The sequence below is a fragment of the Triturus cristatus genome, chromosome 8, assembly GCF_964204655.1.
Source record: "Triturus cristatus chromosome 8, aTriCri1.1, whole genome shotgun sequence".
Lineage (NCBI taxonomy): Eukaryota > Metazoa > Chordata > Amphibia > Caudata > Salamandridae > Triturus > Triturus cristatus.
The window spans coordinates 1626109827-1626135402 of NC_140591.1; the positions used below are offsets into that span (position 1 = coordinate 1626109827).

Sequence of the window (25576 nt, forward strand, 5' to 3'; positions counted from 1 at the left end):
AAATCACACCATTATTATGTTATGGGGGGACCCCTGGATTATCCGCTGAAGGGCGAGCTTGGCATGATGACCTCAGCCTCCTAGAGGTTCCAATAAGGTTGACTCGATAAAAAAACGTCTGCCATCCTGTAACCTCTCTGCAGCACTATGACGGCTACCAAAACACAAATGGAGATATCTGGGGACAACAGGGAAACAGTAGCAGGAATAAGGGTAGGACAAAACTAGGAGTGGATTTCGGCAAGTTGAAATCATCTCAGTACTTCGAGCAAAGCGTCTATCTCAGGATTTTGTGGAGAACCGCCTAGAGAGGTAGATGAGAATAGCTGTTGGTAAGGTAGTGACCACAGAAGCAAAGGTATTTACAGTTATTAAGTAGTGAAAGGAAGGCTTACCGGTTTGTTTGGCGGATTGTGAGTGAAGTGCGTCTTATAGACCAGAATACCAGGTAGAGACCCCTGAATGTCAGTGTAAATGTCAGAGAGCCGCTGAGAAGGAAACATAATTAGATGAACAACAGAGGGCAAAGGCAATTAAAGGCCAACAGACTGGAGACAGAATTTCTGACTATTTGGAACAGAGAAGGGAGAAAACAAAAAAGAAGCTGGAACAAAGAGAGGTGAAAGCTATAGAGAAAGCAGGAAAACGTCAGCAACTACGCAACACATTGCCAGGCACCTACTTTTTGTAGAAAATTATTTTAAAACTGGCACTACTGCTTTAACCACAGAAGTGCTCATAGTAATCAGGAAGTGAGGGTCTATAGTGAAACTAAGTGTACTGGCACATTTTCCAACTCCTTGTCCCCCAGACTTTCCACCCTCTCCCTATCCTGTGGTGAACTTACTGTCTACATGTTCTCTTGATCATAATAGTGGTTCTTGCAATATGTCCACTAGACGTATTCTTATGGGTCACTGATGACTGCGAGTTTCGAACAGGATGGATTTTCATTCACCCCTTTCCCTTTTTCAAGTCTCCTGTCACTTTCAGTCCCCTTAAAAATGTGTCTTCCAGTTTGTCAAACGAAAAAGAACCACATAGTGTAATTATAAAAATATGTCTATTTATTACGCAACATTCTATAACACATTAGTATATCTCCTGCCCGGAGATATCAACACAAATACACATGAATACTTCAATTGCAAGAGGTAAGTAAGCACAATACCCAAAGCAGGTCATAGAAAAGGCTTACAAAAGGGCACGTAACAACTGCAGAGAGAGCCTTCTTGAACCTGCTAACCCCAAGCCAGACGAGAGACGGCCATTCTGTATTACCACATACAACACCAACTCTAACCAAGTAACTAAAATCGTTAACAAACACTGGCGGACAATAGTGGAAGTCTGAATCTCCCACAACCCGTTTTCTCACATAGAAGAAGTAAAAACATTTGCAACATGATTGTACACACAAGACCCCGCAAGAATGAACCCACAGGCCAATCAACAGCTGTGGCCAATATACACGGTCATCATCCATGTGGGAAATGCAAAGTCTGCCTACTCACTAAGAAAAGTAAAGAAATCACCTTCCTTAACGGCACCAAATGGGAACAGAGAAAATTCACCACGTGTATTAGTAGCAGCGTGGTATACCTCATTACCTGTCCATGCCTACTTAAATATATAGGTATGACAACACGACCAGTGAAAACAAGGATAGGAGAACATAAAAGCAACATCAGGTGCAAAAAAAGCAAAACAAAAATGGCATCACATTTCATAGAACTAGACCATACACCAGAAGATATATCCTGGAAAGTGATTGAATAAGTCCCAAATGAAAGGTACCTTTTTGAAAAAGAACAAAGATGGGTGTTCCGTCTAAAGACTAACATCACAGGCCTGAACGATGAAATTCCATGGGGTCAGCTTTGACCATATGATTAGCCAGACGGTTTCACTCCATGCCTACATCATGTTACCCCCAACTAGAGACTGCCAACTATCCTTTCATGTCAAAAATCTCTAGAACGTCAGACAAACCTGTGGAGGAGCATCTATATATATCAGTACCATAGCTCACTGAATGCCTTAATAACGTCAGATAACCCTGTGGAGGAGCATCTACACATATCAAACAGCCAAGTGCCAAGGCCCATATCAGAACGATGAACTATAATGATCTTCAAAAAGGCTTGAGTCTTACTTTTTTAAGACATAAAAAAAGACTATTTTTTAATTTTTCAGGCACACTCATTATTTTTCCTCTCACAAGAAGAACCAAGAGGTCCCCCGCTGATTTTTGTGGGGAATGAACGACCACCTATTTACAATCCTGCCATTTTTGGTTTATTGAAGTCTTCCTCAGCCATTGTTTTGCCCGAATCTCCATGGCAACGCCCTTTTTTTCATTTCCACATTTCACGCGCAACCCCAGTAATTCATTTTAAAGCAACCCTTTTTTTCTGGTTCCGCATTTTAGATACATAATGAGCATTTATTTTTAAGCAATCTCTCGCTCCATGCCCATTTTCTACTTTGCATCACGGTCATCGCAAACAACAAGAAGCAATGCCTTTCAATACCACATCTTGGCACTAGGTACTAAGTGGAACTTTTTGTTTATATAATAAATTTTTCTCAGCCATTATTTTTGCCTGAATCTCAAAGGCAACGCCCCTTTTTCAACTCCATGTTTCACGCGTAACACCAGTAATTAATTTTTAATTTTTCTAGTTCCGCTTTTTAAATTACTTTTTCTGGTTCCACATTTAGATACATAACGAGCATCTATTTTTCTAAGCAATCACTCGCTCCATGCCTATTTCTATTACTTGCTTCACGGTCATCGCGGACAATAGGAAGTGATGCCTTTCAATTCCACATCTAGGCACAAAATAGGCAGCCATTTTGAAGCAGCTCTGCGCTCTAGTCTATCACAGAAGAGCGGTTTCCCGCGCTATCCTGTTTACAAACCAGTTAATATCCAGCGCTTACACCCGTATTGCCATCCACGGAGCAGCACGGAGGCATACAGAGGCGAGGAAAGATCCTTTTATCATGTGAGTAAGTCTATGCCAAGTCTTTAAAGCAGGCACGCTTACCCGACGCACTGATTTTTTTGCGATCCCGCAGACAAAGACACGGCGTGATCGCTGAAAGCTGACACTATGTACTTTTCCCATTTTACCAACAGTGTTTATTCGAGGCATCCTTCCCTCCAGTGCAGGCTCAAGACGCCCGATTATCACTCCAAATAGTGTATGTACCAAGCTGTTTCACGTAGTGGCACATTTTGTTTAACTATTAACAAGCGATACTGATCTCTAATGATCTCACTTCTCTTGGTATGTCTGTCTTTACGAATGAATGATTGATTACTTTTACGAACAAAACAGTGTGTTTTTTGAGGCACATGTGTGTGAATGTCGTTTCCTGTCTAATGAAGTATACATTTTCAAACAAACTTGTTATTATACTTCTCAATCTATGGGCAGTTGTCCACGGCTTTTAGAACAAAAAACCCCACGCTGCCACTGAGAAAAATATATCAAGAGAAAAATATATCACGAGATTCAATCTAATTAAGTGATTCCACAGTATGTTGATGTGTTTATGAAACAATCATATGGTTGTCTATATTGTTTTTTCTTATCTTTTCAGATACCAAGTTGGTTAACAATTACAGGGGTCAATGTACCCGTATAAACTTTCTCCAGACCCGTACATTTTTTGTGGTTTTTTTTTTTAATAATAGGCATACAATACATATAAACTAGTTTTATATTGTGAGTGCAGTAGGGATCATATTCGGTCCTGTTGAGTAATGCAGTGGGGACTGCTTACGAAACATGTTGACCCAGTAGGGGGTATCGCATTAAGACACACCCCCTACACATCCCCATTCTTAATGTTCCCAGCCAGAGAAATGAATAAAATTGTTTTTTCTACTAGCCAGGGTATTTTTAATTAATTTTTCGTAATTTTCACTAACCCTACCACTCTCACTCCCTCACCACACATAGCCTATTATTTTTTCACAACAACAGTGCTCCCGCGTATCCGCAGGTAGTAGCACGCCCCACCCCGTAGAGGGATGGGAAGACCCCTATGATGAAGCATGACACTATGGGATTCATAGTGTGTGAGGGGTATTTTAAAAACACTGGGCCCGATTCACAGAACAAACTTAAGACAAAATCCTAAACTTAGTACCATTTTGGTATTCACAGAATGCACTTACTACTTCTGGTATTCACAGAATGAACTTACTACTTTTGCGATTCACAGAATAAACTTACTACTTTTGCTATTCACAGATGGATTTAAGACTACTAACTTTACGTCCGCACTCGGGCCGGAAATTCCGGCCCGGAGGCGGGGCTTCCGGGCCGGAGGCAGAGCTTCCGGCCCGGAGGTGGGGATTCCGGCCAGTGGCGGAGATTTAAAATCTCCACCTCTGGGCCGGAAGCTCCGCCTCCGGCCCGGAAGCCCCGCCTCCGGGCCGGAATTTCCAGCCCGAGTGCGGGCGTAAAGTTAGTAGTCTTAAATCCATTCTGTGAATAGCAAAAGTAGTAAGTTTATTCTGTGAATCGCAAAAGTAGTAAGTTCATTCTGTGAATACCAGAAGTAGTAAGTGCATTCTGTGAATACCTAAATGGTACTAAGTTTAGGATTTTGTCTTAAGTTTGTTCTGTGAATCGGGCCCTTAGTGCTTTTCTATGACATTTCATGGATCAATAAAGCACACCCTATTTCACATCACCAAAATACAAAATACTAAATAGTTTTTACATATATAGGGTAGAATCACATTGATACCAGACATGCCCAGGTTCTGCACAGCCACTATATATTTAACCATTAAATTATGACGCATGGCCACAATACATATCAAAATGGCTGGCCGCACTCACAAAGCCTGGAGAATCAACTCTGGGGTTTGTAGGGGTGTCCTGCTCATGCATGGGCACCCTCACACTTATAACCCAGCATTCAGCCTTCAGAATTTAAAGACCTGCCTTAGAGGTGACTTATAGGTTTTAAGTGTAGTGACCTCAGATATAAGGAAACCTATATCTGTCGTAAGTGGTGCTAGATTCAGCTCACACAGGCTGCAATGGCTGGCCTGTAGTCAGTTTGAGTGGTCTCTCATGGGTGGCATAATACATGCTGCATCTCATGAGAGACCCCTGGTGTACCTATACCCTGGGTGCCTCAGTAGAATATACTAGTGACTTACAAGGGTACACCAGGAGCCAACTGTGGAAGTAAAAAGGTACTTACCATGTCACATTTATAGCGAGAGCACAGTGGCTGGTGGCCTGATTAGCAGGATCCCCGTCAGACTGGTCAAAAAAGCATACTGACACCAGCAAAAATTTGGGGCAACCATGAACACCTACACAGCTTGATTCATGTTGTTTCTTTAGACAATTTGTTTTTGTCCGCATGAATACTAATGCATTATAAATAACCCCAAACTTAAAACTCTTTTACTCATAAGCAGGGCAGGAGAAAGGAGTATCCCACTAGTAGATGGCTGAGTGTTGCCACAATTAAAAATTTGCAACCAAGGATGGGCAGATATTGATGAGTTTCAGTTGCTGTTCACACCCAGCATCCTCAATTCAGTGATTTTTATTAATATATCCATTTATTTCCACTGCGGACATTCTGAGATTGATGCTACCTGCTGCAGCAGTTAGTTCCTTCTTCAGATTCATCAACTCCGACTCATCCTGGGTGAGATGTTCATATGGAGGTCTTCCTCCTCTGCTTTTAAAAAGGAAAAGCTGTACTGAATGACCGCGGCACTATATTTTTAAACCTGCGCTTAGTAAGCGCGATTCAGGATTTTACCTGTACATTTTATGAGCGCAATTAACCTGTATTTGTGTTTGTAGATTGTTTATACCTTGTGTTTTTAAACTGCTTGCTTGTGCTGCCCACACACTCGCACTTAAAATTGATAACCTCACCGCTCTTTTAGCGGGTAGAAACGATTGCTTTTCTTCCGTGAGCTGACGCCATCTTGGGTTCCCTCGTGGCACCATCGCACTGAGCGCACTAGTGCTCAGGTGGAGGGAGGGGAGATACTATTTAAGGCAAGCATTAACTAGCGTGGCCGAGGAAAAGCTGTACTGAATGACCGCGGCACTATATTTTTAAACCTGCGCTTAGTAAGCGCGATTCAGGATTTTACCTGTACATTTTATGAGCGCAATTAACCTGTATTTGTGTTTGTAGAGTGTTTATACCTTGTGTTTTTAAACTGCTTGCTTGTGCTGCCCACACACTCGCACTTAAAATTGATAACCTCACCGCTCTTTTAGCGGGTAGAAACGATTGCTTTTCTTCCGTGAGCTGACGCCATCTTGGGTTCCCTCGTGGCACCATCGCACTGAGCGCACTAGTGCTCAGGTGGAGGGAGGGGAGATACTATTTAAGGCGAGCATTAACTAGCGTGGCCGAGGAAAAGCTGTACTGAATGACCGCGGCACTATATTTTTAAACCTGCGCTTAGTAAGCGCGATTCAGGATTTTACCTGTACATTTTATGAGCGCAATTAACCTGTATTTGTGTTTGTAGAGTGTTTATACCTTGTGTTTTTAAACTGCTTGCTTGTGCTGCCCACACACTCGCACTTAAAATTGATAACCTCACCGCTCTTTTAGCGGGTAGAAACGATTGCTTTTCTTCCGTGAGCTGACGCCATCTTGGGTTCCCTCGTGGCACCATCGCACTGAGCGCACTAGTGCTCAGGTGGAGGGAGGGGAGATACTATTTAAAGCTCACACGGCAACGCGCAGCGGTGACGCGCAGCGGTAGTGCCTGGATCGTGCCTGAGTCGGACCAGAGTCTTGCCCGTCTGCGCCCGTCAGCGCAAAGGAGGCGCGGAGGCGTGAGACTCACCTTTGGCTAGACCCAAACGACACCTTGCATATATGGCATCCACGATCAGCCAACCCGGTATGTTCCCTATTGTTGTCCGTCATAAAGCTGTAGGCCCTGTCCATGCCCAATGTATACAAGACATTGCCCGGTTTGTGCCTGTGTGTCCCGCGGAAATGCCACCTATATCTCCCATCGTACGAGGCGGCCTTATCAATGCCCGTTCGTTGTGTAAAAACTCTCAAAACATATATGAACTCATTTCTGAAAAAGACCTCGACTGGCTGTTAATCACGGAGACATGGCTTAAACCTTGGTGTAATCCGGACTTGGCTATAGCTCTCCCGGACAACTATACCATTCAGCGGCTAGATAGAAAGGAAAAACGGGGAGGAGGCCTTGCGATTATATATCGCAACTCGTTAAAATGCTCCTCACACGAACTGATCGAAATAAAGGGAGCTGAAGCGTTAGCATTCTCCTTGGGAATACATGACTCATTCACCTTTTCTGGTGTACTGATGTATCGCCCCCCAGGCCCCCCTAAGGAATTCCTGGATACCGTAGGTGAAGCACTTGGCAATCTGGTACTCAGATTCTCGAACTTTACAATCTTGGGTGACCTAAACCTGCATCTTGACTCGCCTGATGCTCCAGGAGTCGATTGCTTTATGGATATTATCAATATTTTAGGTCTTACTCTTATGACCCATCAATACACACATTCGGGAGGTCATGTATTAGATTGTATCTGCTCCAATCTCAGCAAGCTGACAGTCCAACCTCCCTGCCCCCAGATTTGGTCGGACCATTTCCTTATTCCGTTCCACTTCCCAGTAACTCATAAAATTCTGGACAAAACTATAAATATTATTAGTGTCCCTAACCCGATGGGTAAACCCAACTGGAAACAATTAGCCAGCAGACTGGATGTGTTAAACGGTCCTGGAATTGGTACCCTGGTACCAACAGGTAACACCTTTGTAGACAACCAAAAGCTACGAGATTGGATAGCTATGATAGGCCATCAACTTGGCTCTTCTAGCGCTAAAAACTCCGTCAAAAAGAAAAAGAAGGCTCCTTGGTTTACACCGTCTCTGAGAGTAGAACTGGGAAAATTAAGAATGTTAGAACGACGGTGGCGCAGGCGCTATGAAGTCACTGCCCGTGACATCTATAAATTGGCCAGAAGACAGTATCACGCAGATATAAAATCTGCAAAGAAAGTTCACTATCTTCAGGCCATTGAAAGGGCAGCCCAGGAGCAACGGGAAATCTTTAACATAGTCAAAGATTTTATGAATCCTTCCGCCCTGTCGCAAGAGATCCCTCCATCCCAAAGCCTATGTAACGATATCTCGGATTACTTCGAAAATAAAATTCTAAATATCGTGAGAACCTTTCCCCCAGCTCCTTCCAGCCTAGAAGCAGACGAAAGAGTGGAGAGGGGACAATCCCCAATTAGCCTGGCTACTTTTGCCCCGGTCTCCCTTGAGGACTCCTTTAATGCCATTGCTGCGAGCAAATCTGGATCCCCCTTTGATCCCTGCCCTCCTTTTGTGTTACAAACATTGGCAGAAACCATTAATCCCATCGTAAACAGTATCATAAACACATCTATGGCGACAGCAGATGTCCCTTGTGATTGGAAACTTGCAGCGGTCAAACCACTTCAGAAAAAGACTATCACCGACCCTACCATCCTTTCCAACCTTCGCCCAATCTCCCTGCTCCCGGTGATGTCCAAACTGACGGAAAAATTTGTGAACATCCAACTTACAAACTTTTTTGAAACAAATGATATCTTACATCCTAATCAGTCAGGTTTTCGGTCACAACATTCTACCGAGTCTGCCTTATTGTTCACAAATGAGACTCTCCGCATGGCCATTGACCAGGGAAAGAAGGCGGTCCTAATTCTACTTGACCTGTCGGCAGCCTTCGACACGGTCTCACATCACATCTTAGTGGACCGTCTTGCTGCCGCAGGGGTAGATGGGATAGCCCTGTCTTGGCTGAGAAATTTTCTTAGTGACAGACACCAAATTACGGTATTGGGCCAGTATCAATCTGAAGCAAAGACCCTTAGTTCTGGAGTTCCTCAGGGGTCAAGCTTAAGTCCTATACTCTTTAATCTGTACTTGGCTCCCCTGATAAAACTGATTGCTTCTTTCCAGATCAGTACCATCTCATATGCTGACGATACTCAGCTTATTTTGGTATTGGATGAGGAACAAGCTGATGCCGAAGAAAATCTCAAAGAGTGCCTAGCAGCAACATTTAAATGGATGACAGACAATCATCTTAAATGTAATGCCGATAAGACGGAAATTCTGCCGGTTGGAAAGACAAATCTATTCTCTCCGAAAGATTGCTGGCCTGACGGTGAGGCAACTCCTCCCAATACCATCACATCCGTCAGGAACCTAGGCATTAAATTTGACAATCAGCTGTCCTTCAAACAACAAGCTGTTGCGGTAGCTGGCACCTGTTTCCACCTATCCAAGACTTTGAGAAAGTTTTTCGATCTCTTGCCGTTGTCAGCTAGGAAGACTGTTGCAGTAGCCCTAATCACCTCTAGGCTGGACTACTGCAACAGCCTATAAGCGGGCACCAACAGAGCAGTCCTTCACAGACTGCAAATGGTCCAAAATGCAGCAGCCCGCCTGGTTTTGGGCTGGCCCCGCAGATCCTCAGCCTCTGCAGCTATGGATATTTTACACTGGTTGTCAATTGCAAAAAGAATTCTCTTTAAGGTTCTCTTGATTACCTTTAGGGCCTTCCATCATCGAGGCCCTAAATATCTAACCCAAGGCTTTAAACGCTACTTCCCGGCACGCTGCCTAAGATCTGTGGCCCAGAATCTGCTAGTGATTCCTAAATTTAGGCTGACGACCAAAGGGGGCAAATCCCTCTTCGTGTTGGGCGCCAAGGCATGGAACAAGCTCCCTCTTCCCTTGCGTTCCATGTCGGATGAAACCCAATATAGGAAAGCATTAAAAACCTGGGTATACGCTATGACGGAGTCAGCTTGCATAGCTATGGTTTGAGAAGTGGTGTTCTGTGCAAATGAGGTCTACTTTCTCCCCCTGTCTCGTACATCTGAGTTGGGTAAGCGCCAAGATACTCCCTGGAGTGATAGTTGCGCTATAAAAGTGGATTTTACATTTACATTTTACATTTACATTTACATGTCAGAGTTTGTTCTTCCTGGGTATGCTTGACTCCGGGTGAAAAAACTCCTATTTGTCCCTAGGCTCCTTGCGCCCCTTCTGCCTGTTTCGCAGGGTGTACCACAACTGAATGGTACAATCACTCCACTTCGAGAGTTTTTTCTCTGTCTGCCTTTTGCAGCCTGGTGAGGTACTGTCTGGTTACTCACGTCTTCCGTGGTCAGACTCCAGAATCACCGGGTAGGCTTAGCCTGCCCTTCATGCTCCACACCCAGTCCTGTGAAGGAGGTGCAGCAAGAGTGTTCAAGGGATGCAACCTTTCTATTTTAAATATGGGTACTTGATCTGGACCCTTGCTTCAAGGAACATTTCAAGAACCTGCACTCATGAGAGCAGATCCTTCACTGGGTGATGGTCCTGCAGCCGTGGAAGGAATTAGTAAGTATGATGAATGGTCCACTGCATGTGTGACAGTTGTTTCTGCTGCTGAACTTTCAACTTGCTGGGCTGTTTCTTATGTTGTTTATGATAACTATTGTTAGTGAGAGGCTCAATTGTATTGCCATCTCGCTGCTTTCAGTAGAAATTGAGCTAGTACTACTCCTAGCATTGGATCCAAGGGCGGTGATCACTCCCCCTAAACCACCGCAGCGCCTGCATAGAACATGAGATTCCTCAGACCTTACTTTTAATGTAGAACAATACTGCCAATGTTCTGGTATATTACCTTCAAATTATTGAGTTAACATTTTGTGACTTTGGTGACTCATTTTATATATATCAACTACTGCTCATGTGACCACAGTTGGCCATGGGGTTCATTGTTTTCTCTACATCTTATTATCAACCAGATTTATTTGGTGGAAATATAGAACTGTGCCAGATGAATTCCTTATAATTCTTTAACAAATATGACTGTCTTGACTTTGAAGCTAGTTTGAAGGAGACGTTTTACAAAGTATTAGTGGAATTGTACTCTTTCTTAAGGGTTGATGTTTCCCTTTTCCTTTAACTTAATAAAAACCCTGTCTAAGCCTCCCGAGCTCCTTTCATTCACTTTGCCTTCATTGCTTCCATGGATAAAAGGTAGGAGGGGATTGATGGGTAGTACATGTCATCTGTCACATGCAAGCCCTCCCCACTTGTTTCTCTTGCTTCAGTGGCTGTTCTAGAGAGCTGGAAAGCTGAGCGCCATGCATCCTGAAGTTGTGTTATGGACCCAGTAGCGGTTGTGTTTTAGTTTGTTATCTAAGTTCTTTTCACCTTAGGAGTGCAGTTTTCTCAAGATGATTTGAGCCACCTGACATGAGGAGCTCTCTGACACTCCTGATGAATGTAACTTCTTGATTCCACCGACTACTAAAGCATAGGCGCCTTCTATTGCTTTGCGGCAGGAGAAGCGTTCTATACATTCTGTAAACAATGACTGGTCGGGTCAGACTTGACCTGAGCTTGTGTCTCCTCCTCTGCTCTGTCATCTCTTCCTGGCTAAGTCCGGTAGTACCTGAAATGCTCAGTGTTCACTCTTGCTACAAGGTGGACTCCAAATTGGTAAACAGAGATGAGGTAGTAAAGCAAGAGCTTTGGAGTTCTTAAAGGTGTGTGTGTGTTCAGTACTCATCTTTTATCATGTGCTTAAGAATGTATTGTGACTGCCCTTTCTAGACTGACACCATGTATTTAATATCCTAACTATATAGCGCCAACACTGCGCAGAATAATGCTGACCAGGAGACACTTCTGAGGTCAATGGAGCAGCGTCTGACATCTCTGGAGAACCAGGTGCTAAATTAGTAGGATGCATATTAACCCTTACAATGTTTTTCACCAGTAAACATGTTATAAAATTGATCAATCATCGGTTAGAATTGTCTGCATTTACAATTGCTGTACTTGGTAGTGTGTTTTTGGTTGTTTTTTATAATGGATGAAGATATTTGTAGCCATTTCTCAATTATCTGATAATGCTTTTGAAATATTTAAAAAGGAAGTTATTTTCAATTGACTTATTCTAAATGTAAAACACGCTGGACAGGACTGTGAATGAACCTAGCAGAGTGCCCACATCCTCTATTATCACTAAGGGGCATATGTATCAACATCACCATTTGCGATTCTCAAATAGCGATTTTTAAAGAATCGCTATTTGAGAATTGCAAAACGGGATGTATTTAAAAAATTGCTAACTTTTTGCGATTTCTTAAAATTCCTTAATAGCGATTAGCAAATTGCGAACTCGCAATTAAGGAATACCTGCCCATTCATTTCTATGGGCCAGGAAACCCATAGGAATGAATGGGAAGAAATTCTCAAATAGCGAATCGCAATTTGCTAATCGCAATTTGAGAATAATTGCAGGTGCAAGGGTGTCATGATGACACCCTGATGCACCCCTGAAATGAGCATGTGTGTGCATATGGCGCACATACATGCCCTAAGGGCATGTATGAGCGCCACGTGGCACTTTGTAAAATTCAAAAAAGTGCATTTTGAAAGGAAATCGCAATTACCACCAACTGGAAGTTGGTGGTAATTTGCGATTTCTTAAGGATAATTCGCACAACTTGGGTGCTTTTTACATATCATTTAAGAAATCGCAATTTGCGATTTCTTAAATGCTTACGCAAAATTAAGATATCGGTAAATTAGCAATTCCTTAATTTTGCGATGGGATTTGGCTCATACATCCCGATTACCGATTTTTTAATCGCAAACGCTGTTATTTTGCGAATCGCAGCGTTTGCGATTAAAAAATCGTTTGATACATATGCCCCTAAATTCCTTAAAGAAAGAAAAACACATTGGGGCACATGCATCAACAATGCCATTTGCGATTCCTTATTAGCGAAAAATAATGAATCGCTAATAAGGAATAGCAAAAGGCTATGCATGTAGGAATCGCTATTCAAATAGCGATTCCTTAACTTTCCTTAATTGCTACTAGCAAATTGCGAGTAGCAATTAAGGAATGCCATCCCAATCATTCCTATGGGCCTCCAGGCCCATAGGAATGAATTGGAGATTGCATGAGCAAATAGCGAGTACCAGTAGGTTCTCGCAAATTGCTCATGCAATTTCAAGGGTGCAAGGGTGTCAAAATGACACCCTATTGCACCCCTGAAATTGATATGTGCACATATGTTGCACACACACATGCTCTAAGGGCATGTGTGTGCGCAACATGAAACTTTGAAAAATGCACAAAAGTGCATTTTTCAAACTTTTAGCAAATTACCATGCAGTTCATCTTCATGGTAATTTGCTCCCCCTATTAGCGAATTCGCTAATTTTTTAACTTTCATGCATTGCATTTAAGGAATCCCAAATTGAGATTCCTTAAAATAAGGAATCTCAATTTGGGATTCCTTAAATGCTATCGCTATTTAAGGAATCGCTATTTAAGGATTCCTTAAATAGCGATTTTTGCTTTTGGGTTGATGCATTGGGATTGGGTATTTTTAACTCAATACCGGGAGCTATTTGCGAATCGGTATTTTACCGACTGGATTTTGGCTTGATGCATGAGGCTGATTATGCAGAATTGAGATGGGAAGACAAAATAGGAATACCATTAAAACTGGATCAAAATCGGGTCAAATATATCTTCTGCTGTCAGAAGGGCACTTCTGCACCTCCACTATTGTGTATGTTAAAAAAGATATGCTGACACCAATCAGAAGGCGCACATCTGGAGAAACCAAAAGTACAGTACGCCGAAATCTGCTAAACTATGCTGGAACTGAAGTAAGCTGCTAGAACCCCGGAACCTGCACTGTTCTGGGGAAAGTTAAGAGTATACTGTAGAAGGGTTTGTAAACTATACACAATAGTTTATTAAATTTTCCCCGTGTCAAGGAGCTTGTTGTAGATTCAATCGTCTGTAGATCTGCCAAGTTAAGATAAAGATTGTGCTAGGGAAAAGTTAGAACACTTGCATCTGAAAAATAATGGCCTATATTATGCCACATGCATGTAATGGAAAGTATACTGCCAGGTGACCTCATCAAGATTCATGAGTGGCCTGCAGTGCAGGTGAGGTTACATGAAACATCACAAGCAAATATACCTCCTTCATTTCTTAGAAGAAAAGCATACGTTCATGAGTGGGTATCTTGTTATCGTGCAGATCTATCTTATATTGTACTAACTACCACATTCCAAAAGTATGTGAAATATTACATTGTGTTTATTCTGCAGACTTTAGCCCATCATCTGAGGGAGGACACCCCTCCTTTAGATGAGCTTGAGGTAAGGTGGAATATTTGATGGAGCACCTCGGGTGGAGCCTATGGTTTCTGACTGCCTACTCATGCTGCAAGATACTGCCTGTTACTTCTAGATAGTAGTGGCACTCTCACACTGTATTACACAAATCCTGCATTTCAAGTCAGCCAATCTGATTTCTGGCACCTGGTGAAAATCTTCGGCGTAATCCTGATATTCCTGGATTAGACTGCATGCCACACATGGTGCATGTGTGATAGGCCAAGATAACAAAAGATCACCAGAGACTACACAACTTTCACAGGAAAAATGTATGTGCCAAAACATGGACAAAGATTTCTAATAGCATATTCCTCACCTTGAGAAGTCCCCCAGGAGCCAGAGTGGATCTGGAAACTTTCGTAGCAGTTCTATTGTGTGTCAATCAATGGTTGGCGTTGTGTGGTTTGTTAATGGATCCGTCCCGCCCCTCATGTGATGTCAGGGCTACTCTATGTACAACAGCTCTGTGTGGTGACATCAACTCCTTTCTTTCCACACCGTCTGATGTGGATTCATGGTCTCTTGAGTTCTGATATTCTGCCAAACTTTTTTCCTAATTTTTTTCTAACATCTACAGTGCGCAGATGATGTCATCCCCTAAAATACAGGGTTTAAGCCGTGTTGTGAATGTGACCGGCAAATGCCGCTGACTGACTCCATGGGATGTGTCTCTGGCCCCTTTGCTCCAAAGGTGACTCGACATTGTGTGCCTGCTGCTCCAAGATGAACAAGAAGACCATCCTTGACTGTGAGGCTAAACTCGCCATTGTCAAGATTTGAGAAAGACTGAAGAAGTGGTTAAGGTCAAAGTCGAGGGGGCAGGTGCTCTCGCTCCTGAGGATGCTCCTGTGACTGATCGTCAGTGAGGTTGCGGGACTCATGTAACTCCAGAAAATCTAAAAAACGTAATACATCCATGCATGGATCTCCATAGTCTCACCACTCCCCCATTCAGAGTCGCGCGACGGCCCAGGCACTTCTAGGGCTCAGAGCTGTTCTCCCACTGCGGTATTGGTCCTTCCCCTGATCCCTAGGTGTCCCAGTCTTTCTGGGCCATTGGGGATTCTGTAACAGTAGCATGAACTAAAGGAAGCACTTGACAACATCTTTGGTACTCTACCTGGTCCCCGTGGTGCGCCTTACAGATCCCCAGGACCCGAGGTGGATTTTAGTCAGTTTACCGCCAGTGGATCTGTTACTGACGTAGACTGTGCCACTTGACCTTCATCTGAGGATGGTGCATCTTTTGGCCCTGACGTTGCTGGCTCCGGTGCCTCAACTGATGTCACCAGCCAAAGCCCCAACGGCAGCAATGAGAATCCGATGCCATCGCCGACGTCAGAATCGGAGCCAATAGTGTATCAGACTCCAAGAATATTCCACTTCCTCCCAGACCATGTAGGAATACCTATTCTGGGCCCAAATATGACCCAAACTACTAGCATGATGACTTACAAGAACGACAATGGCTATTATGAATAGGCAACATTTATTTGAGTTCTTGCAAAATGCCAGCGGCCTCAGCGCATCCCTGGACATAGGCCTTTCCACCCCAAACACGGCTGTGGTGACAGAGGAGTCCGCCTATTTCTCAGTAGTTCTAAAGAGAGAGGCTGAGGTTCTCGACTTTACACAGACAACACAAGAGGTTAAAACAAATGTCCTCACAGAAGTTTTAAACCCTGAACAAACCAGACAAGAACCTTTACTTCCATTTCATAAGGTGCTGACTGATGTTTTAGTTGGTACCTGGGCAAAATCAGGGCCTTGCCCTCCAGTTAATAGGCTGGTGGTAAGGTGGCACAAACCTGCAATCGGCAGTCCAGACATCTTCTAGCCTCATGAACTCCAATTTGTTGCCTCGCACTCCACCTGACAGGGAATCTAAAAGGATGGAGTAATTTGTGAAATTTATGTTCTCCTCTGCTAGCCTTGCCCTGAGGTCAGAAAATACATCATATCTCCTGGGCAGGTATTCCCATGTACTGTGGGACAGGGTGTTGAACATCTTGAATGCTGTCCCAGATGACATCCTGCCAACATTACTGAGGCTTATCTTGAATGGTCAGAATGAAGTGAAATACTAGATTTGCTCTAGTCTGGACATGACTGTGTTTGTGTGGGTAGTGCATGTATTTGCTCCACAGATCTTCATCTGATGTGCAACAGTCCCTCATGGATATGCCGTTTAACAGCATTAGACTGTTCAGAGGAAAGGCAAATTCAGTCCTTGAACAATTTATAGAGGTTGAGGTCACTGCTCATTCTTTAGGCTTAGTGCCGCCAGTTCCCCCAGCAAATCCGCCTATTTTGAGGCTTTGGTAGAGGCTACCAATAGAGACAGTTCACTCCTCAGCAACAACAGTCCTTTCGAGATCAAGGGTGGGGATCAGGTCAACAGTGTCCAGTCCCCGATGGACAAAGAGTTTCTGAAACACCAGCTGCTCACTTCAAAGCCACCACAAAACCTCTTTAACTATGCATCCTCCAAGTCCGGCGCTAACATGTAATGCAAGTAGAACTTGGGCCAGGATGAGCATCTTGAGCTTGCCCTTTTGGAAGAAGAAGTGTCGATCTTCCCCCTGAAGTGACTGAGGTCATCTTGACAGGAAGGCCTCTGTTTACACCTCAGATTTCTTACCGCACAACGTGTGATTGGGAGTCTCTCTGAGCTCTGCTCAGTGACAATTGGCTTTATCAACTTTTGACCTCCAGCTTTCAGCTCAAGGTATTCCTTTTTGTGACTTTCACAATGGCAGATAAAACAGGCATTGGCATAGCCAATAGGTCTCGCCTTTGGGATCTTATAAGTGTTTAGCCATGCAACATTTGATGTTGTTGCACCAAGGATATTCTGCTGCATAACTAAATACTTATAAGGTCCCAAAAGCGAGACCTAGTGGCTATGCCAATGCTTGTTGCTTTAAAATTCTGGTCACCCTAGCCTGCACTGAAGTCCATTTTTGTTTCCAGTATTCCTTCTTCTGTTAAAACAAGTCCCCAGCTGAGGGGCTGCTATCAGTGGATGAAATTTCACTGCTTGGGTCATTGACTACATTTACAATACAGAGTCACTCAAAGTGTCACACGTGAAACTGGGAAACGTCACAAATAAGCACATTACAAACAGAAATGTCACACATAAGCAGACTGAACCTTGGCAGCCCTGGGCGTGAGAGACAAGAATATCCCATCAGACCTTGTATGTACTAGGGAACAAGAACCGCTTCTATTTGCCTAACCTATAAAAACAAACGTGTTCCTCCGAGGCAAACCTTAAATGAAACTATGACAGATACTACCCTTCACCATGGGAGAAAATTTGACACCGACCTGTGCGACACAAGCACTTCATATGAGTTCTCTTCCCACCCCCCTCCACCATGCCTCCATTGAATCAATACTTGTATTGTGTAAACGTTATCACTCAGCCCTCTCACCTGGCGATGGCTGAGATAGGCCTCCCATAGATAGACGGTCCACGAGAAGAGCAGCACGGACAGGAAAATCTGCCGCTCTGCTGGGAGCTCCTAAAGCATCGAGAGGAACATGGCCACCGAAAAGGGGATGGGGGTGGGGAAATGCTGACCGGGAGTAAGGAAGAGATACCGACAGTGAGGCAGTAGACAGCTAAACCAAACCACCGGCAGCAGTAGATATATATATAGAGAAAGGGCAGCTGGTCGCAAACTCTAGTTGGAAGAGGAGAGCCTGCCTGACAGAGCTAGACACAGACAAAGGGCTAAGAATAATAACATTTCAATAACACACTAGAGCTGTTAATTGAAAACGCATCAGCTTTGGGCGCCACGCTGCTGATTACTGCTGTCTTCAATCGTTTACTTTCCCACAAAGAAAGTTTAAAGTATGTTTTCGCTAAAAACTGCTGCCAATGATAGAAGTGTTTTATAATGGCGAATTCATTAGTGTTGGCGCTTTTATTATTGAATGGGCTGATTGATGGATTGGAGCTATCATCCCTGTCAAGTTTCCTAGGTCCACGTATTATGTTCTGCCACAATTCAAAGGAAACAAGCATTGGCCACGCGGCCGTGAAAATGACACGGCCGCGCGCCCGCGAAAGAGAAAGTGATAATGGTCGCGATCAAGCGTGGCGGAGGAAAGACACATGGTGGCTGCGTGCGTGCACGCTCACGTGCATGCAAGCTTTAGGCCACAGGCAGCACTTTGAAAACCCGTACACAAAATGTCTCGGCCAGACCAGCGCATGCGCTGGATCAGGCAAGACCTAAAAAGGGTTGTTTAGCCCCTGTAAAACTTGTGGCAAATCTAGACTTTTCTCAGAAAATCCCCCACAGCAATGTCTCTATTGCCTCTACCCTGACCATAAAGCCAGAGAATGCAAATACTGCCGAACCTTCTTGGCCAAGACCCTCAAGGATAGGGAAGAAAGACTGTTCTTTTGGCTCCAGAAGAAAAAAGCAGTTTCTGAATCTTGAACATTGAGGAAAAGCCACATTCTTCCTCAAGGAAAAGAAGGTAGGTCCTCTTCTCACCAAGGGGACTCCAAGAGATCTAAATCACAGGAGCAGGAAAAATCTGAGGAGAAACGCCACAGAAAGCAGGTAGAAGCCACTTTAAAATCATCTTCTGCTTCAGTTTCTGCTTCTAAATCCCCAGTGAGAGATCTTTCTTCTCAGTTGTCGACGGTGTCGTCGACGAAAGCTATCTCTGTGAGTAGACCTGAGGTGATTTCTTCGCTTCTACATCGACGGCGACAACGTCGACAGCCGCTGCGTCGACGGGCCTGCAGTTGACTTTGACAACGGCGTCATCGTCGATGAGACCATCTCCAACGACGAGACCTTCGTCGACGAGCCCTCCTCCGGCAACGAGAATTTCGCCATCTGTGACCACTCCGTCGACAACGCTGTCCTCCTTTCCGCCGACAGTGATGGTGTTAGCATCGTCACCGCCATCGGTACCATCAATGTGCCCGGTGACAGGAGAAAAAAATACATTTGGGACCTTCAAAGATTCAGGATTTTTCAAAACTTTCTCTGTTGCCTCCAGCACGTTTGCTTGACTTCCAGGAGTCTGAGGATGACCGCACGTTTGGCCCTGCGTATAGTCCTTTCCAACTAAAAGTTAAGTGTCAGGACTCTGAGGACAATGAAGACTTAGCGGACATTACTGCACATCACATTACTCAACTGGACAACGGATCCCTTCCACAACAAGATGATATCGTCAATATACCTCCCCCATAACACAATCATGTCCATCCAGGGAGAGGCATATTTACCCTACGTGTGCTCCCTCTCCCACCAGCCCATAAATATAGTCCAGCGTAAGAGGGAGCAAATCTGGAACCCATGGCGGTCCCATGGGTCTGATGGTACCAGGTCCCATCGTGTAGAAAGAAATTCGTAGATAAGATGATGTCAGTCCATGTGCATTTCATTGTGTTGGGTATGGTCTGCAGTGCATGTTCTTAAGAAGGAGTGGACCGCTATTGTGCCAAAATCTTTTTGGATGCATGTGTATAACCCTGTCATATCCATGGTTACAAACATCAAATCATCGGACCATACTACACCATCTAGTTTTTGTAAAGTATCTCGAGAGTCCTGAATGTAAGCCGGGAGATTGATTACAAAATGCTGGAGGAATTTGTCCACATATTGTGAGAGGCGTTCTGTAGGTGAGTCAATACCGGAAATGATGGGGCGACCTGGAGGGAAAGTGTCCTCCTTATGAATTTTAGGGAGAATGTAGATACAGTGGGTCAGTGGATTGTTGACAGTCAGATATCTGTGTTCCTCGTCTGAGAGTAAGCCATTTTCCCACTAATCGTGCAATCTAGTGTTGATATGACTGACAAGGGAGGCAATGGGATTACAGGTATTCTATGACAACTAGAATCACTGAGCTGTCTGTTAATTTCATCCATGTAGTCAGTGGTATTCATAATCACCACATTGCCTCCCTTATCAGCCTTCCTGATGATAATGGAATCGTCACTGCCTAGACTTCCAAGCGTTAACCTCTCTGCTTTAGTGAAGTTCTGTTTATGGTGATCATATCTGCGTGGAGCATCCATGGCTACCTTCTCCCTAAAAAGGTCAATGTTGGTGTGTGTATTGACAGGCATAAATTTAGACCGAGGCTTGAGTCCACTGCTAACCTCCATGTTTTCTCTGATGTTTTGATCATCCCTAAGATCTTGGATGGTGAATTGTTCATCACCTGATATTGACAACATCTGGAGGTCATGTAGGTCTGAAACAGTGTGTGTCACAGTCTGTGCCGGTGTTATCATGGGACATACATTAGGCGGATTTGCATGAAAAAAATCTTTTCATTTCAAAAGGCGTACACATTTATACAGGTCAAACATCATATCAACTGGATCGCCCCATTGGGAGGGACGAAAACTAAGACCCTTTTGTAAAACATTACATTCAACTTTGGATAGAGTGCGATTCGATAAATTGACAATTGTAAGTTAATTTGGTTCAACAGTATCATGTAAACCAGGCACTACGTTGTCTTTGACTGTGTTGACATCCCTTCAGTCATTTCTTTCTTTCTTTCTTTTTTCTTGCCACCTTTCCCCCCCACATCCCCTCCTTGTTTTGGGTCTTTTTTGTGTGGTTTTGTTGCCCAGCCTTAGCCTCTCCATTTCGACTAAAAAATTACGCCAACCTGGAGAGGTGGACGGAGTTGCTCCCTCCTCCAGCGACATACCACTCTCTATGGAGGAAATTGAGCTGCTGCTAATGGAAACAGAATCAGCCGATTCCTCCCTTGCTCTTTTGCCTTTGCCTGTAGGTCTGATGTTATCAAATTTGCGGGCAAAAGTGTATATTCTCCCATTTTTATTGTCGTTATCATCACATTTTATTTTCCTTAGCTTTTTATCCCTCAAGTAGATTTGGTGTGTCTCAATCACACTATCGTAGATCTCATAGTTCTTGTTTATGACTTCTTTAAAGTCAGAGCAGTCAATATCTCTTTCTAAATTTATGACTTCCTCCTTAAGACTGGCTAATTTTTTGACTGCATGTTTAATTAGGATGCGCATCATGATGTTTGATGCCTGTTGTAAATTATCTTCCCAATCTTTAAGCGCATCCTCGTCAAGGTCCTCGAATGTTGGGAAGATGAGTATCCTCAGACCTCTTGGGATTTTAAAATTATCAAAGTATTTTTGTAATGTAATCCCATCCCACCAACGGGACATTTCTTGCTTCTTGCTTTTTCAGCCTTTCTAGTCTCTGGGACTTAGATCGTAACCCTTCTCCTGTTGTTTCCCTTATTATGTTTGTGCTACCTAAATTGGTAGTAGAGAAGAGGCCAAGAGCCATTCCTCCCTCTTGTCATTAAATTTAGACATCTCTCAAAGGATATGGTCTCAATGTGATTGTGAATATATAAACACCATATGTTCTTTGGCAAAGCGATTGTAAATATATATATACAATATATTCTATGGCTAGGATCGTGCCACTGGGTCCAAAAAATATATCAAAACACACAAGTTGGACAGTGGACCAGAAACAGCCAGTAAGGCACCAAACGCAAACAATCACCTATTGAAATCAGGAAAGACAAAAAGAATCTTGTTTGCAAGTCATCAAACGTGCCCGCTGTCCAAGAGCACTCCCCTATTACCAACACAATGAAAAAACAAAATCAGAGCTGCACCACGAAAAATGAAAAATGTTCAAATTTCATGTGAATAATAGATTTTTACGATGCCACGAAGCAGTTGTACAAGGATCAAGTTTTCTTTTTCTTTATTGATTCATTCTTAAAAGACAAACAGCCAACGCGTTTCGTCCTTAGACACAGGACTTCTTCAAGGCTCTAGATTAAAAAACATATACAAACTACTTTTTGACGGCAAATGCTTATTTGGAAGTCATATAGATGAAGCCTTCAGTCTATAAAGAAGGACACAGACACTGCTAAATCCTTGGCAACACTACAACAACGTCGTTTCCAGTACTTTCGGGGCAGAGTTCGAGGGCAGTACTCATCCAGACCGCAGTTCCAACAGTGATTTCAACATTACCCTAAAACAACCTATCAGGCTTGTAGGAGAGTAGGGTCTGCTTTCTATGTTCACCCCCACTTTTTGCTTTTGCTTTACTGGTTTTCGACTTAGATGTGGCTGTGGGCCTGCTAATCAGACCCACAGCCCTGCTGTTCTCTCTCTAAATTGATACTATGTACTTTAGGTGCATAACCCATTTGGATAGGATCACCTTATTGGCCCCTGTACAGTGTACCCTAGGTACCCAGGGCATAGGTGTACCCTAGGCCTACCAGGGGCTGCAGCATGTATTACGCCACCCCTGGCCTGGCCTTCCATTTTGACACAACTGGCTGATCACTCAGCTGGGGCAAGGTCGTGTAATCACCCCTTGCTTAGGTGTAGTATTCCTATACCTAACTTACATATAGACACATGTGTACCTATCAGCCACTCCTATGGCAGGCCTTAACAATCCTGGAGGCAGAGTGCTTGGTAACATGTGAGATGGTGCTCTAGCATGAGCTGAGCCTGTCTACAGCTTTCGGAACCATGTCCTTATAGCTGTTCTATGATATAGCCTACCATATACTCTTAAAATGCCTTATAATCTCAAACGGTTATGGTAACTATGGTTTGGCTTTATCGAAACATGTTGTGTAAGGTGTCTAACACTGTGGAATAATACCCCCATACCGTTTCTGGACATGAGGATATTATTCCCCCCTTCTAGAGGGAGAGACATGTTAAAATCATACTTTACTGTTAGCCTCTGACCAAAGCCTCAGCATCACAAAATGGATGCTGCTGCCACGACACAAGTCTGACCTCCTGCTGCTGGGAGTGATCCCAGCCAGGGAGGCCTGGACAATAGGTTTCCTGCTTGGGGAGGTGCTAGCACCTCCCCAGACAACCTTTAGTGTATTGGGGCAGGGTGGGCTGAAAGGAATGAGACATGCCTGGGGCACACAAGGTGTTCCTTGCATAGTCCAGTTCAAACCGGCGCTGGGGCACTCCAGCCCCAGCTCTGGCGCGAAACTGGACAAAGGGAAGTGGGTGTAACCACCCCCTCCCAGGTCCCACCCATAAGGCGTGACCTAGCAGGTATCCCAGCCCCCCAGATTAGTATAAGAGTGGGAGTTGGGCCTCAAGACTTTAGATTATCCGGAACCTGCAACTTGAACAGAAACTCTGGACCTTCGACATTCGACGAAAGAAGAAGACTGAAGAATCTCCCTTGTGGCCAAGGAGTGGCTACCCTGTGCAAACAGGCACCATCAAGAGACTACCCTTTGCTTTGCTGAAGTTCTACGAGGGACCGACTGCTGAGCCCGACCAGAGCCTTGACTTCCAGACTTCTCCGACCCTGATCCACATCCACAGCAGAGCTGAGATCCGTGGAGGCGACGAGAGACGTGGGACCGGCTACCTGGGAAAAGTGGCTAGTATCTTCAAGCGCAGCTTCTGAGGCACCCTCGAAGTTGTGCACCGGGGATTGAGAAGCCCCAACCCCAAGCACCATCTGCACCGAAGATCAGCCCCCCCACACTCCACGAGTCCTGCGTGGGGCCCTTCTGCATTTTCCTGCTTGCCGCGTCTGTCCGGTTGCTTGCCCGCTGGCTAGTGGCCTTTGTGACGACGCATCCTGAAATCTTCACCGCTGGTTTGGCTCCTCCAGACTGGCTCCTGCTTCTTTGAAAAAGAGAAGCACCTCAGACCTTCCTGGTCTGCACCAGAAGCAAGTCCTCCATTCTTCGTGGGTTCCGCTTGCCAAGGCTTGGTGAGTCCTAGTCCAACTTCGACGCCGCCGACAGCAAGAGCCTTCGTGGGACAGCTCGCCTCCTGGTCCTGGTCGTCCTCGACGTTCCCTGGTCCTCGTGGCTGCAGCAACAAGCTTCACCTTCACCTGCAATCTTCACGACATCGCCTGGTTCCTTCCTGGTTCCACGTGGTCACTGGCTAGTGACCTTGACTCTGTCCCTTCTGCTTGCAGGTCTCCTCTCTTCTTGATCCCAGCCTTGGGATCCACCGGACACTCTTCACTGACTGCCTGTCAGCATCTTTCTTCAGGCATCCATAGGAGTCGACGACGAAACCCGACGCAACTTCACCCCATGCACCCGCAGCCTGTGGGCTAGGTAACTTGGGTACTCCGGTGCTCATCAGGATAGTAACTATCCTAGTGTCTAGTTTTCCAGTCTCGACTTCCTAGCTACTCCGGAAGTGTCCTAAATCTATCTATTTCTAAACTGTACTATTGCTATTGACTTTTACGCATTACGCGTGAGTGTTTCCACTCTGCACCTGAATCCCGTGGGCCTTCCACTTCCTAACCTTTGGTAGTATAGTGTAGCCCCAGCGATGCCCTAGGCCTAGGCCTATCCTATTTCCGTGACAGTGGTCCTTATACCACTTACTTAGTATATTGTTTGCGTGGCCCCTAGGGCCTAACTGTATTACTTACCTGTGTGACTTAATGTATGCATAAATAAGACTGTGTTGTACTTACCTCTAATCTCATAAAGAGTGCTGAGGGTTTGACTAGAATAAATACACTTTATTTTATATATATATCTGTTGTGGTGTCCTTTCATTTGGTATTCAAGGGATTATATATGGTATCACAGCTGGCTTCACATGCCATTCAGAGTTTAGCCTAAGACTGCTCTTGTCAATGCTACCACTAGGATAGCTGGTCTATAAGGTTGACTTTACGACCAATCACCATAAGGGTATTTGGACTGATATAAGGTGTACACTAGAACTAGTGACATCATACATCAGGCCAACTTCTCACAAGGCTTACAACCAATCTTTCAAGTCCGGCATTGCATCATCCTATTCACGGCCCACTGGTCGTAAAAGGCAACAATCTGCCGGAAGACAGCATGATTGAAACAAAAGGCAATGACTTTCTCCAGGCCCCCACCACTACAGTCCCACAACAATTCGAACCAACCTGAGCAAATCTTCTTACAAAATTGGATGTCCATCTCGTCGAACAGATAGGTTTTGGATGTCTTCCGTCACGGTCATACCCTAGAGTTTGTACAGTATCCTTCAACTACCTCTCCACCAAAGGTACTACATCGTCATCTGCCAGATCTCAAGAGGGAAATAAAAACTCTTCTTTCCAAACGCGCCATAGAAAAGGTACCCTTACGTCAGCACAATCAGGGGTTTTATTCCCACTTCTTCTTAATCAAAAAGAAGACAGGGAAATGGAGGCAGGTCTAGGACCTCTGATTACTACACAAATTCATCAAAAACCAATCTTTCAATATGTTGCCT

At 44.3% G+C, this 25576-nt stretch overlaps 1 protein-coding gene across 1 annotated transcript in view; it reads left to right on the plus strand.

Annotated features, from left to right (window-relative positions):
- LOC146808453 (transient receptor potential cation channel subfamily M member 2-like) overlaps positions 1-25576 on the plus strand; it is a 2757229-nt gene that overhangs the window by 2162403 nt on the left and 569250 nt on the right. Inside the window, exon 24 of the mRNA XM_085623562.1 lies at positions 11718-11799. Within this exon, the coding sequence (XP_085479688.1) occupies positions 11718-11799 (82 nt within the window). The remainder of the gene's footprint in view (positions 1-11717; positions 11800-25576) is intronic.